Raw genomic sequence first — 15967 nt, 5'->3', positions numbered from 1 at the left:
CTAGTACTGATCCCTGGGGAACATCACTGGAAACAGCGTTCCAGTCAGAAAAACATCCATCGGCCATTGTCCTTTGCCTCCTGCTACTGACGCAATTTGGGATCCAACAAGCAACGTTCTCTTGGATCCCATGGGTTTTTACTTTTCTGGCCAACCTGCCGTGTGAGACCTTGTCAGGAGCCTTGCTAAAATCCATGTGGAATGTATGAAGTGCGCTATCCTCATTAACACTCATCAAAAAATTCAACCAAATTAATCAAGCACTACTTTCCCTTAACAAATCCATGCTGACTCTCCTAGGTGCCTTTCTAAATGACAATTAGTCCAATAATTTGTCTACCACCAAGATTTATCCCTTTTTGACCAATAGTACTGTAACAGTAACAACTACAAGTATTGGGGGTAAAAATAAGGACCTACTTCCATTTCTACATTGAATTCCCATTTGTACCAAGCTGAACACTGTTTGAAATGCACCCTATTTTATGGGCATTCTGCGATGACTATTCTGTGCGTCAGCAGGATGGTGTTTTCTTCCCGGGACCTTTCCGAGCCACGCCCAAGTTACAGCTGCGGGCTCAGTTCCCTGTGCACAGTAATTTGCATCTATTCAGGCAATGGCTGACCGTTGATTGACATGTCACTGCCACTGACAGGCAGTTTTTGTGAAATCGTAACAGGCTTGCGGTTTCTTTTGCAGTTTTAAAGTTCTAAGTTCACTTCAAAATGTTACACTAGGAAGTTAAACTAAATTTCAGTTCAGGACACTGCGCACCCACTATTACACACACACTTGGAGCAATTTCCAAATTTTAGCACGTGTTTACGATGGACTCTATTCTGCGACCGCTGTATGCCAACCACCTCAACAAGAAACATGCTTTTATGAAGTGGCTTGTGAAATCTAAGGGGGAATAATATTTCCTACACTGGGATCTACGGTTGGGGTTGTTTCCGCCGTGCCTCAGTCAAAGTTACGCTCAGGTTTTCCAACGTACATTCCAAAGTATTACCATTAAAAAACTACTGATGTGCCTTTCTGTGTCCGATATAATTTGAATTTCTTCCCGCCCCATGGAAACCACTGGCAACTAAACGTTGCAATTTAACTGTAAAACGGTGGAAATAATGCAATATTGTTGTAAAATGTGGCTCAAGTTGCAATGATAGCTTGGTTCGATGGTGGCATCCTAGATTTTGCCTTAAAAGAGCGAGGATCCCAGCTCCGGCTGCCAGATCTGATCAAATAATGCAGGTGCTCCTGATAGGGCAGTGCTGCTGTTGGCAATGTGTCATTTTTCTTATTAAACCTCAAACTATGACTATCTGTTCACGCCGCCGTTGGAAGAAACGCAGAAGGGTTTTCCCACTGTCCTGACCAACACTGATCCCTCAACTAACACGACTTAAACATGCCAATTGGTTATCTATCTTATTGCTGGTTGGGGAAACTTGCTGTTCGCAACATTAGTAGCCGAGTGTGTCTGCATAACGAGGGTGAGAACATTTAATTGGCTGTACGGGAGCTTGGGCCGCCTCGAGGTCTCAACGAGCGTTATATAAATGCTAGTTCTACCGTTTCCACCAATCTTCCTTCTGTTTCAATCCTGCGCCTGGAGCGGAAAACACCGCAGCTCACAGAGGATCCAACAGGGAAATTCCAGGGGAAGATTAGAAAGGATGACGACAGTCCGACGGCTCGAGGAGTCCAGCGCTGATGCCAAAAATGACGGGAGTACCGATTCAAGTATAATCATTTTGGAGAACACATACGAGTTCTGCGGATACAATTTGAGGATCTCACGATTCATCAATGCTAATCTTGGCTATTCTGCATATGTCTGGGAAGCAGTAAGTGAACTGGATTAATCGGATAGAGGCAAAGCCGGCCTGTTGCATTTAAAATACCTCCCTGAAAAATGCAGTCCATTTCATTCTGCATCTGTTCTGAGCGGCAGTTTAGAACTTCGGCCTTTGCAAACACAAAATGATGCGTTTCGGGAACGTATTACCGAGCTGACGTATCTTATTCACAGTCTGCGCTAAGTGTCGAGGGCTGGAGGAACTTCAATGAGGGGAAAGTTACCTGGATACTTTGTTCCAGAAGGCCGACAGGCCTTTTAGGATAGAGCCTTCTGATTTGGCCAGTGATCAGGTACAGTTGGTGGGGTGGAGGGGCGGTGGTGGGTTGACTGAGTAGGGCTAAATTGAAAAACAGAATCACAAAGGACTTCTGCGTTTATGATGAATAATCTCTGGATTATTACCCGAGCCACAAACAAATTGGTGTAGGGTAAATAAGATTAGGCAGTTAAACGTGTGCCTCAAAGTTTGTGCTTCGCCTGAGCCATGCTGGAGCCAGTGTTCTAGCAAGTCATAAATTTAGAGTGGTAGAGAAGGCTTTAAACTAATTATTTGGGGGTGGAGGAGGTGGTCATGTGAGAAAGATGTGGTAAATTAAAGGGAAAGGACAAGGCAATAGAGCAAGGTAACAATAAGGTTAATGATTTGCAGAGTGTGGCTGGAAAGGATAGAGCATAGAAACTTAAGAGTACACCAGCAGACAAGGCCAGAGTTTGCAAAAATAGTGAAAAAAATGAAGGCCTTGTATCTGAATGTGTATGTCATTTGTAACAAATCAGATACATTGTCAGCACAAATAGAAATAAATTGAATGACCTGATTGCCATTAGAGACATGGTTGCAAGGTGACCAAGGCTGGCACCTGAACATTCAAGGTTATTGATACTTTGGAAGGACTGTAAGCTAGGAAAAGGTGGTAGGGTAGCTCTCCGAATTCATATGACAGTTAAGGAGATATTTCATAACTCTCAATGAAAAGTTTGAGAAGGATGCAGCATCTATGGCTAATTAAGGAAACTTTGGATGGTATCACTTTGAAAAAAAAACTTTACAATTCCGCAAAGATTAGTCACAAGTCGGAAGATTGGACAGAATTTTTTTTTTAAAGCAAAGAATGATCAAAAAAGGAGAAATTGGAATATTAGAGGAAGCTAGTTAGAAATATAAAGACAGTAAGAGTTGGTACAAATATTTAAAAAAGAAAATAAGTCACTAGAGTGAGCATTAGTCCTCTAGAATGTGAGCCTGGGGAATTAATAATGGGAAATAAGGAAATGGCAGAAGCATTGAACAAATATTTTGTGTCTGTCTTCACTATAGAAGACACAAATAGCATTCCAGAAAAACTTAGGAATCAAAAGGTGAAAAGGAGGGGGGAACTTAAAACAATTACAATCACCAGGGAAAGGGTACCGAGAAAACTATTAGAAGTAAAGGTTGGCAAGTCCACAGGAATGATGGCCTGCATCCTAGGGTCTTAAAATAACTGGCTGCTGGGATAGTAGATTCATTAGCTGTAATTTTACAAAATTCCCTAGATTGTGGAAAGTCCCATCGGATTGGGAACTAACAAATGTAACTCCTATATTCAAGAAAGGAGGGTGACATAAAATAGGAAACTACGGGCCTGTTAACCTAACAGCTGTCATAGCAGGGCACTGGGAAACTCTTACTCCAATCAGGCAGAGTCAAAATAGTTTTGTGAAACGGAAATAGTGTTTGACTAACTTGTCAGAGTTCTTTGAAGAAGTGACAGACAGCTTGGATAAAGGCAAGCATGTGAATGTAGTATACATGGATTTCCAAAGGCATTTGATAAGGTACTGAGGTGTATTACAAGCTTTATTTAATATATGAAGTTTATTCAAGGTCTGGTGTACCTTCTGTTTAAATTCCCTTCAAATTCAGTCAGAGGGAGCTAGACCTAAGGCCGCATAACTGGGTTATGAGTCCTGCTCAACCTCCAAATGAAGGATTGAAATCAACCAGAATTATTACCTTCTCCCTGATGGACTTTTTACAACTATTTCTTAAATAGGTTGTAATTTCCCAGAGATTATAAGGGCTTCAGAAAACTCCTCAGTAAACATTCTTTCACCACATGAGAACTTGTGTGGGGGTTTGTGAGTCTTTGATGCAGAAGTTTAAATGAGATGATTAAAGTTTTAAATACACATAAATTTATTATAATAGGAAAGCATGAAATTGTGGTGGTTATACAAAAGGTATAAATAGCAAACTAGATAAATCACAAAAAGAAAAGTTAGCTAGTTTTTATTTATATAAGAGAATCTTAGGTTTAGACTTTACTTGTTACAGATATAGCATTTCAAAAGAAAGTAAGGATATCCATCAAATATTAAAATAATATTGCCTTAATCTCCGAGTATGTGAGATTCGCTAGGTTCAGAACAGGTCTGAAGTCAACCTACGAGAATCTAAAGAATCTGAAAATTCGAGTTTGGGTTGAGATATTTCAGAGAAATGAACAGACATGTTCATTTGATCAATAATAGACCAATCCTAATTAGTATCCTAAATTTGGCGAAAAGACCACCTGTTATAATGAGGGTTCCCTTCAATTTCTATATTATGTTGAATTTATTCCTGAAAACTGGACTTTACATAAAAGCCGTGTTGGCTGATGTTACTTAGTCAAGGTACTGCGTCCAGTAAGATAGTAAGACTTGAGGTCTAGCATTCTTTTATCTGGTTGCGGTTTTAATTATCTGAGGTAACATTGTATGTGCTAACGCAATAGCAAGAACCATAAAATACCGTTTTTTAGGTATGTGTATTTCTTGTTGGTGAATCCACATTGTTTTGAAGGGGGTTCACCTTGCTGTTTTTGCAAGCTAGCTTTGACTCCTGTTAACATTTGTTTTATTGTGAGTTCACCCAAAGCAACTTTTAATTAATATTACTGTATTGACTCCATATTATTTTATCCCCTTTCCTTCACAATGCCACATCAAAGGTTACTGCGCAAAACAAGAGCACATGATGTAGGGAGTAACACGTTAGCATGGATAGAAGATTGGTTAGTTGTATAGGGCGTTGGTGAGACCACATCTGGAGTACCGTGTAGAATTTTGGTCTCCTTACTTAAGAAAGAATATAATTGCATTAGAAGCAGTTCAAAGAAAGTTCAATCCACCGATTCCTGGGACGAACGGGTTATTTTAAGAGAACAGGTTGGTCCTGTATCCATTGGGATTTAGAAGAATGAGAGGCGATCTTATTGAAACATGTAAGATCCTCGGAGACTTGACAGGGTTCGATGTTGGGAGGATGAATCTACTTATGGGAGGGACTAGGACTAGGGGACATAGTTTAAGCATAATGAGTCTCCCATTTAAGGAGGAGATGAGGCGATGTTTTCTCTCTCAATAGGTCGTTAGTAAGTGGAATTCTCTTCCCTCGAGATCATTGGAGGCATTTCTCACATATTTGAAAAAAAAAAACAATGTACAATTCGCTGATGTCAGCGTAGATGATTAAATATGGTTCCCTTATTGATGCCGTTGGGGTGTTTTATGTCACCTTTCAAATTCCCCCTATTTCCTCCTGACGTCTTCGGTTCTACAGTAACATGCTTCTTCCCCGCAATGAGTGGCCTTTCGACGTGCTTTAGAGCAGACGCAGAGTCCATGGATATTGTTGCTGAGGGCGCACATTAGAGCATTCACAGGAATAGGTAAACAGTGCAGACCAGGACTCAAAACTGGGACCTTCTAGTGTATTTTTAGACCACAACTGGTGCTGCATCTTCACTTGAGTCATTGATGCAGCTTTGATTGCGCTCAGGTATTTGCATGAGGAACTTGATAGCACTGAAATGTTATCTGTGCTGAAATGCTGGGGCGGCAGGTTAGATCATTTCTGGGACCCGCTGCATCACCGGTAGTGAGCAAAAAGGCGCGCCCGACGATCTGAGCCCACTGGGAATTGGTGACAGGGACCGACTGAGAACAGATCGGTGGAATTTTCCATTATTCTTGTGCAATTATTTATTCTCAGTTCCTACATTTCATTAACATGGCATCGGTATCCAAGAGATTTGCATGACTTTCTGAATGAGTAAATCATAACGTAGATGTTCCATCTTTTCAGGGGATTTTTCTTTGCCGGTATTTTGAGAAAGAGAGCATCAACTTTATTGGCAAGAAGGTGATTGAGCTGGGATCAGGCACTGGAATTGTGGGGATTTTAACCACTCTACTTGGTAAGTCAAAGTTTGAGAAATGAAATGAACGATATCACCTTGCTGATATTATAAAGCAACATGAGCAACAATGAGACGGCGGGTCTATATCGGAAAATGCGTGTCCAAGGCAGTTGGAAGGTATTGATTAATTCCTCTCGCCGCTGGTAAAAGTGTATTTGGAGGATTCAGTCTCTCTGCTGTAGACGTTTGGTTCTCACCTTCAAAGAGAATATAAATGAAGTAGAAATATTTCCATTGTTCACCCCATGCTCAGTGGCCTACATTGGATCTCGGATAAGCAACCTCTTGATTTTAAAATGATCATTCTTGCTTCCAAGTGCCCCCCATGCCCTCGCCTTTCAGTACCTCTGCAACCACCTCCAATCCTGCACTCATCCAAATCTGACCTCTTGAATTTTCCTGACTTAATCACTGTTATATCAGCGGCCACAGCCTGAACTCTAGAATTTCCTCGTTAGATATCAGTACCTCTTTTCTCTCCCCTCATTTAAGGTGTTCCTTGAAACCTCAATGAGCTCCTTATGTGCTCCGTATCAAATTATGTACGATTCTGTAACGCTGTAAAGTGCCTTGGAACGATTTGTTGTTAGTGTTGTTGGTGGTGGTGTTGCTGGTGGTGTTGGTGGTGGTGTTGCTGGTGGTGTTGTTGGTGTTGCTGTTGTTGTTGCTGGTGGTATTGTTGTTGATGTTGGTGTTAGTGTTGTTAGTGTTGTTGGTGGTGTCGGTGCTGTTGGTGCTGTTGGTATTGGTGTTGGTGTTTCTGTTGGTGGTGTCGTTGTTGTTGTTGGTGTTGCTGTTGTTGTTGTTGATGTTTCTGTTGTTGTTGGTGTTGCTGTTGTTGGTGTTGCTGTTGTTGTTGGTGTTGCTGTTGTTGGTGTTGCTGCTGTTGTTGTTGGTGTTGCTGTTGTTGTTGGTGTTGCTGTTGTTGTTGGTGTTGCTGTTGTTGCTGTTGTTGTTGCTGTTGTTGTTGGTGTTGTTGTTGGTGTTGCTGTTGTTGTTGGTGTTGCTGTTGTTGTTGGTGTTGCTGTTGTTGTTGGTGTTGCTGTTATTGTTGCTGGTGGTGTTGTTGATGTTGGTGTTAGTGTTGTTAGTGTTGTTGGTGGTGTCGGTGGTGTTGGTGCTGTTGGTGTTGTTGGTGTTGGTGTTTCTGTTGGTGGTGTCGTTGTTGTTGTTGGTGTTGCTGTTGTTGTTGTTGGTGTTGCTGTTGTTGTTGTTGGTGTTGCTGTTGTTGTTGCTGTTGCTGTTGTTTGTCTAACCAATCCCGAATGGATATAATTCCGTGATGCTATGCTGAGGAGAACAGGATTGTTCTTCTTGGGGCCTGGCCAATGTCTATCACAGAACCAACACCACCACAAATAGATTACCTGGTGATTTTCCTATTGCCCCTATAAAGATATTTCTGCGCTCAACGTGTGAATTGAACAGATATTATCTGGCCTATCAACCTAGCTAGATTAAAAGTTAGATTGAAAGTTATAGAATTCCCTATCTCACCCTTTCCGTCTCTATCTTTCTTTGCTCCTTTACGTAACTTTTTAAAACTTACCTCCTCTGACCAATTTTTGTTGGTCTGAGATATTATCTCCTTATGTAGGTCAGGATGAAACTTTGGCTAATGATATTTCTGTGAAGCTTCTTGGCACGTTTTACTCTGTTAAATGATAAACTTAATAAACGCAAGTAGTACGTCTGGTAGTATTTGAATTATCGTTAAATACAGCAGACAAAGGAGCCAAGCCTTGAGCTTGCAAACAAATGAAGGTGAACCTTCCTTTAGTCCTCTGTCACAATCCGGCAATTGAAGCTTCAGTAAGTAAGTAGCAACTAAGTGGTATCTAGTACTGACATCCATACATAATAACATATCACGGAGGGAAACGTCATTGTGCTTTTGAATCTGCGATTTCAACACTTGGTGTCTGACAATTGGAAATGGAATACAGCCACAAAGACAGCCTGCATTTATATAGCGCCAACAACTGGTGAGACGTCACAGGCATTTCACTGGAGCATAATCTGTCAAACGTTTGAACAGATCCAAAGAAGCAGGTATTGGGTTGGGCGATTAGAAGCTTTGTCCAAAAGGTAGGTTTAGAAAAGCATCTTAAAGGAGAATACAGGTGATGTGAGAGATTTAGGGAGGAAAATCTAGAGTTAGCACATAGCCGGCTGAAGACACGGTTGCCGGTGAAATGGCGAAGGGAGTGAGACACGCTGCGCGGGTTAGAGCTGAAGGAATGCAGAATTCTTCGGAGTTGCATAGCTGGAGTCATTTGTAGATATAGTGAATGGTGCGGCCATGGAGTGACTAGAACATCGGGATGAGAATTGTAACATGAATTACTCTAATGAACTAGTGATAGATTGTTAGACCTAGCAGTTATATGAATATTTGGTCAGTGGCTCTTAATTATTCTCATGTATGCCTGAAGTTCTTCAAAGAAAGACACTGAATTCTGCATCACATTGTTGATGGGAATGTACGGGCCCCATAGACATGAGCTAAGGAACAGATTCCACCCCATCTATTTCCCACCGTGTGCTCGATGAGATCTAGCCTAGCAGTTCCAGTTCTACAGCAATGTACCGACATTGTGGAATGTTATCTAGGTATGTCCTATCTACAAATAGCAGACCAGATCCAGTCCAGCCAATTGATGTTGACAGTGTTCTCAAGAGTTACTCATTCACCAATAGCCTGTTCACCCGTACTCAATTTGTGTTCCACCGGGAACACTCGCCTCCAGAGTTCATTACAGCTTTGGTCCAAGCATGGGCAAAAGTAGCGACTTCTAAAGGTGGGGTGAGATTGACTGTCCTTGACATCAAGACAGTATTTCATCAAGTGTGACATCATGGAGTCCTGGCAGAACTGAAGACAAAATGAATCAGGGTGCCAGCTCTCCATTAGTTGGAGTCATATCTGGCATGAAGTAAGATTTTTGCGGTTGTTGAAAGCGAATAATCTCAACCCCAGGAAATGGCTGTCGGAGTTCATCAGGGCAGTGTCCTTGACCCAAGGCGGTGGTCGTGTAGTAGTAATGTCACTGGACCAGTAATCTAGAAGCTCAGGCTAATTCTCTGGGGACACGGGTTCAAATCCTATCATGACAGTTGATGGAAATTAAGTTCAGTTAATAAATCCGGAATTGAAAGCTAATCTCAGTAATGGTGACAATGAAACCCATAAGCAATTGTTGTAAAAACCCATTGAGTTGCCCTTGCCATCGTTATTTGGTCTGGTCTACATGTGACTCCAGATCCAGAGCAATGTGGTTGACTCTTAACTGTCCTCTGAAATGGCCTAGCGATGCCCACATACCATCAAATAATAAATAAAAGCTGCTTAATCAATGACTTTTGATCATTGCACAATGCTCAGTGCCATTGCAAATGAAAAGGTTAGCCTGTGCCCACATGCAGCAAGACCTGGACAAGTTCAGGCTTGGGCTTTTAAGTGGCAAATGACATTCAAGCCGTACAAGATGGTAGGCAATTGCCAGCAAGAGGGAGTCAAACCATCTCCCCTTGGCATTGAATGGCACTACCATCATCAAAGTCCCCACCAATACATCTTGAGGGTCATCATTGACCAGAAACTTAATTGAACCAGTCACTTAAATACAATAGCTACAAAAACGGACAGGTAATCCTCATTGAGTGACTCACTTCCTGACTTCCCAAAGCTGGTCCACAGTTTACAAGGCATAAATCAAGAGTGTGCTGGAATACCTTCCACTTGCCTTGATGAGCTACACCATCCAACACGAAGCAACTAGCTTTAATAACGCCCCATCCACCACTTTAAATACTCACGCCCTCTATTACCAGTGTGCAGTAGTTGTAGTGTACACCAACCAGCAAATTGTCAAGGCTTCTTGGACAGCACGATCCAAGCCTTGGCATCTACCATCTAGAAGCACAAAGGCAGTAGACGGATAGGAACACCACCGCCACCAGCCTCCCCTCCAAGGCACACACCATCCCGACTTGGAGTTAGATTGCCATTCCTTCATCGTCACTGGGTCAAATCCTGGAACCGCCGCCTAATAGCTCTTTGTGCGTACCTTCACTACACACACTGCAGTGGTCCGAGAAGGTGGCCCACCACCACCTGGCAAGGACAATTTGGAATCAGCAATAAATACTGACGTCGCCAATGACGCCTACATCCTGTGAAGGAATAGTGATAAAAATGGATATGCCAATACTACAGCGATCCTCGGGACCATGGGCTCCAAACTTGTTTATGCGAGTTTAGAATATCTCTGAAAAATGAGGTTTTGTGAAATGAAGTGAATTGTGTAGGTATCTAAATTTTGTCAATAGCAGGCATTGTATATGTAAAGAGCTTTCTGAAACCTGAGAAAGAAACAGCTGAGCTGAATATTTTAGTGATCTCGGGCATTGCACAAAATCGCCGAGGGGTGTTACCTCATATTTAAAGACACGTTTACTATTGTCCGCATGAGCAGGCCATCAGAGCTGCTGCAATCGGGCCTCTGTTATAAAGGGGTACAACCTACTCCACGTCTCCGGACAGTCATCCCTGTCGACAGAGCGCCCACAACGGAGCAACATGAGCTGGCGCAGGGCTGCCCGGCACTGTGTAGGCATTTCGTATTTTGAAGCCGTTACTTTTGCTTCATCATCGCGATGTTGTGGAGTCCAAATCGAAATGAACATGGATTGTTTTTTTTTTCTCCCTCCTCAGGTGGAGATGTCACCTTGACAGATAAACCGAACATCCTGAAGCAAATAGAAACTAATGTCTCAATCAACGTGCCCCCTCCCTGCAGGCACCGTGTAAAGGCCCGTCCCCTGATTTGGGGTGAAGAGCAGACTAACTTTCCTACTGGCTACGACTTCATCCTGGGTTCGGATATTGTATATAGCTCAGCTGCCTACCCTGCTCTAATCGAAACATTGCGCTATCTCGGCAGGCAAGGGGCCACAATTTACCTCTCTTCAGAAATACGAAACAAGTATCGCTCCCCCTCTTTCCACGATGATTTTCTACCTCAGTATTTTAATTGCCAGGTTGTTGACAGGGAAGACGACAAAGATATCATTCTGTACAAAATGACCAAAATTGAGACAAGTCCTGGGGATAGGTTTCTGACTGAAAACAATTGATCTCTTGGTGACTGAACCTAACATTGGGATTCAACATTTTATTTTAAATTTACATCCCACTCATATAACAACAACCTAGCAAACAATGGAATAATATTCCAGCATGGATCATTGAAGGCGATCCGACAGTGAACAGCCCTGTATAACACCGACAGCCATGAGTCCCGAGCTGAACTCATTCTGCACAGGCAAGGGACGGAACCCATCATTTTACTGGTCTACTTGGAATACGATTACCTCGGCAGTGAACTGGTGAATTAGGTTACTGAACGAGCCATTCTCGTGTTATTAAGTCTCAGTGTGACATGATTTTGCCAATTATTTTGAAGCGATCCATCTTTATACAAGTCAAGGGCAGATGATATTTAAACAGGTCAGACTAATGCAATGTTTAACAATCATCTCTACATACCCGTCCTCTGTTGGCAGGGTCAGTAACCACTAAAGGAGTTTGCCAAAACGAAGGGCCCACACTTGCTCTATAAGATCTAGAAGAATATGACATTTATATAGAAGGCAACCTTATGTTTCAAATACACTCGATATGGTACACAGCATTCAAAAACACGTTTTGTCATTCCCACTCACGATCAAAGAATGTTTGAACTTTTCATCCCTTTCTTTAATCAGTTTTACTAACAGTTACATATAACTTGCTTTCATTATGTGCAAGAGGTTCATTGCAGATATTAAATTAGTCAGATCGCTATCATTCCCGGATCGGTATGTGTTGCTTTGGTTAAAACCATCACCATTGATGAGGATTTACAGATTGACTCGCGTTCTAGGAAACTAGTTTTGACAAACTAAGATATTTATCTTAGATCTTCTCCGTATTAGTACAACTACATTTTCCTTTAAAGTGGAGGAACACAAAGGGCAACCAAAATCGGATTCAAGACGCTATCGGAAAGTTAAAGTCTTCAAGTAACTCGGAAAAGACCATCCGCACAACCCACTACAACCTCTAGGCCAAGATGTCCTAGACACGTTACTGTTCAGACATCACTACCTACGGCCCACCATGTAGGTGGTACCATCCACACCCAATTGTCCACATTCCATGTTCCTCATGCCATTGCCCATTTCCTAATGTATGTACCCCACTCTACACACGGCACTCTCCTTACTGCCAACGCTCCATTACTCACACCATACTGTCGAGACCCAAATACACACACTCAACTGACTACGCCTTCATGCCCAGACCCATGGTGCACATTGGACAGTCCACACCATAGTGACCAACCCTATTGCTCAACACTGCAGTCGACAACGAACAGCCCACCCTGCACAGTCCAATGTCTACAAATTATTTCCCAAATCCCCACTGACCACATTTCAATCTCCAAACCTCATTTCCCACACTTCACAGTCGACAACACAATGATCACATCCTACTGTCGACACCGCAACATTCACACCCCAGTGTCCACACCGGACTGTACATTCACACTCCGCAACCCACTAACTACGCGGCAGGTGTCCATAACACACTGTTCATTCTACACTTGTACATCGAACTGCAAACACTGCACTGGCCAATATCCACCGCCATTGTTCACAAGGCATGCTCTATACACCATACCTCACTGTTCACACCTTATTGTTCAAATTTCACTTATCAAACTGAATTCGCCACTCACCAATGTCCACATATTACTGTCCACACCCTACTGACCACAAACCACTTCCACACCATACTTTTCACTCCACGATGACAAATCGCCGCTGCGCACAGCGCATTTTCCAAACCGCACAGTCCACACAAAGCTTTCAAATCCACTTGCTTACAATTCACTCTCCACACTGCACTGTCAAACCCAGTGTTCACAATTCACTCTCCACGCTGCACGGTCAAATCCACTGCTTACAACTCACTCTCCACACTGCACTGACAAACCCACTGTTCACAATTCACTCTCTACTCTGCACTGTGAAACCCACTGTTTACAAGTCACTCTCCACGCTGCACAGTCAACCCCAGTGTTTACAGCCAACTCTCCACACTTCACTGTCAAACCCAGTGTTTACAGCTCATTCTCCACACTGCACTGTCAAACCCATTGTTCGCAATTCACTCTCCACACTGCACTGTCAACCCCATTGTTCACAAATCACTCTCCACACTGTGCTGTCAAACCCAGTGTTCACAAATCACTCTCCACACTGTGCTGTCAAACCCAGTGTTCATAAATCTGAATTATCAAACCCACTGTTTACAGCTCACTCTCCACACTGCATTCTCAAACCCAATGATTACGCTCATTCGCCACACTGCACTGTCAAACCTAGTTTTCACAACTCACTTTCCACTCTGCAGTGTCAAAGCCACTGTTCAGAACTCACTCTCCAGCTGCACTGTCAAACCCAGTGTTCACAACTCACTGTTCACATTGCGATGTCAAACCTACTGTTCAAATTCACTCTCCACACTACGATGTCAAACCCACTGCTTACAACTCACACTCTGCATTGCACTGTCAAACCCACTGTTTACAATTCGCCCTCCACTCTGCATTGTCAAATCCAGTTTACAGCTCACTCACCACACTGCACTGTCAAACCCAGTGCTTGCAGCTCATTCTCCACATTGCACTGTCAAACCCAGTGTTTACAGCTCACTCTCCACACTGCGCTGTCAAACCCAGTGCTTGCAGCTCACTCTCCACAGTGCACTGTCAAAGCCACTGCTCACAACTCATTCTCCACGCTGCACTCTTAAACCGAGTGTTTACAGCTCACTCTCCACACTGAAGTCTTAAACCGAGTGCTTACAGCTCACTCTCCACACTGCACTCTCAAACGCAGTGTTTACAGCTCATTTCTCCACGCTGCACTGTCAAATCCACTGTTCATAATTCACTCTCCACGCTGCACTGTCAAACCCACTGTTCATGGCTCTGCACTTCAAACCTCCTGTTTGCAGCTCACTCTCCACACTGCACTGTCAAACCACTGCGCATAACTCACTCTCCACACTGCAGTCACACCCACTGTTTCCAACTCACTCTCCACAGCACACTATCAAACTCACTGTTCACAAATCACTCTCCACACTGCACTGTCAAACCCACTGTTCACAAATCACTCTCCACACTGCACCATCAAACCCACTGTGCACAACTCACTCTTCACACTGCACTGTCAAAGACACTGTTCAGAACTCACTCTCCACACTGCACTATCAAACCCACAGTTAACAATTCACCCTCCATTCTGCACTGTCAAGCCTACTGTTCACAAATCACTCTCCACGATGCACTGGTAAACGCAGTGTTCACAACTCACTCTCCACACTGCACTATCAAACCCAATGTTCACAATTCACTCTCCATACTGCATTATCAAACCCACTGTTCACAACTCAATCTCCCCATTGCACTGTCAAACCCAGTGTTCATAACTCTGCACGGTCGAACCCATTGTTTACAGCTCACTCTCCGCACTGCACTGTCAAACCCACTGTTCACAAACTGCTGGCCACCTCTTACTGTCCATACCACTTGGTCCACACACCACTGTCGCAGATCAGATTGTCATTGTCCCACCATGCACATATAACAATTCAAACACCGCTGTCCATACCCGACTGTACATATCTTCAAAGCACATTGTCCATATTCTAGTGCTCACACTGCAATGTCCATACCTCGCTGGCCATATCCACTGTCCAGGCTACACTGTCCACATCTATTCGTTAACAAGCCACACACCACACGCCATTTTTCACACAGTATTGCCTACACCCTACTCTCCAGGTCCCAGTTTCCACAACGAACTCCTTACACCATACTGTCCGTACCATACTGTCCACACTCCACCATCCACATTCAATTGTCCACATCCTTCTGCCCGCATCATATTCTTCACTCCCCACTATACACATCGTATGATCTAGACCACACTCTATCCATCCCTCTGCCCACAGCTCACTGTCCGCATCCAATTCTCCTAACCCCACTATCCACACTCTAAATTCCACATCACAAAGTCCACACCATAATGCCCGAAGCCTGTTGTCCTCACCCTTCTGTTCACATCTGTTGTACTGGGTAACTGATTAAGCCACACTATTCAACCACACGGTCTACACCGCATCAGCAACTAGAGATCCTGTGTTCTAACGATTTCCTCCTTTATTGTGGAATATAAGCCGGCCTAAGGATCGCCGTGATGGGTTACGAACCAGAAATAGTTACTTCGCCATGAATTGTGATCCCTCTGGATCCAGTAGTCCACAAGTTGTTTGAAACCCTCTTCGAAATGAATGCAATCTCTGCTGCTGGCATCTCTGACCTGTTCTTCCAGCTTTGACCACTTGCACCCCACCCCCAACCTCCGGATCTGTATGACGGAGAGCACCTGAAGGGGGAACAATAATCAATCTTAACATTGCCTCAAAATGTTAACTGAGTTACATCTCTTGTAATTTTCCATGGGTTGCTTCTGTCTATCCAACCGTCTAATAGAAGCTGTTACGGACAATGAGTCCCTGCGCTCAAGCTAGACACTTCACCTCGCACGAACATAGGAACTAGACCGACGCATAAGTATGTCTAGTTCACTGAGCCTGACCCATTCGGTGGTGATGCAATTAAGTATCAGAATTTTCAAAGTTCCCCGCCTTTGAAGGTTTGCAGTGAATCTACACTCACTTCATGAGCATGCAAATTATTCCAAAATCTGTGGGTAATAACAATCTCCTGGCAAATAACCTAGTGGCATGCTTACTGA

General features: G+C 43.3%; 1 protein-coding gene across 1 annotated transcript; it reads left to right on the top strand.

Annotated features, from left to right (window-relative positions):
• The first annotated feature begins 1680 nt into the window (after positions 1 to 1680).
• LOC144693418 (EEF1A lysine methyltransferase 3-like) lies at positions 1681 to 11230 on the top strand. Its single transcript, XM_078563297.1, has 3 exons — positions 1681 to 1851; positions 5977 to 6088; positions 10809 to 11230. Exons 1-3 carry the CDS (start codon positions 1681 to 1683, stop codon positions 11228 to 11230), a joined length of 705 nt encoding a protein of 234 aa, XP_078419423.1.
• Positions 11231 to 15967: the final 4737 nt, after the last annotated feature.

This window comes from Cetorhinus maximus, chromosome 18 (assembly GCF_964194155.1).
Source record: "Cetorhinus maximus chromosome 18, sCetMax3.hap1.1, whole genome shotgun sequence".
Lineage (NCBI taxonomy): Eukaryota > Metazoa > Chordata > Chondrichthyes > Lamniformes > Cetorhinidae > Cetorhinus > Cetorhinus maximus.
This window is presented reverse-complemented; position numbering and strand designations above follow the sequence as displayed.

Excerpts from the sequence above, each read along its gene's own strand:
- LOC144693418 (XM_078563297.1), top strand. The coding sequence starts at position 1,681 with ATGACGACAGTCCGACGGCTCGAGGAGTCCAGCGCTGATGCCAAAAAT. Across the intron at positions 1,852-5,976 it reads CTGCATATGTCTGGGAAGCA|GGGATTTTTCTTTGCCGGTA; the intron begins GTAAGTGAACTG and ends CCATCTTTTCAG. Across the intron at positions 6,089-10,808 it reads GATTTTAACCACTCTACTTG|GTGGAGATGTCACCTTGACA; the intron begins GTAAGTCAAAGT and ends CTCCCTCCTCAG.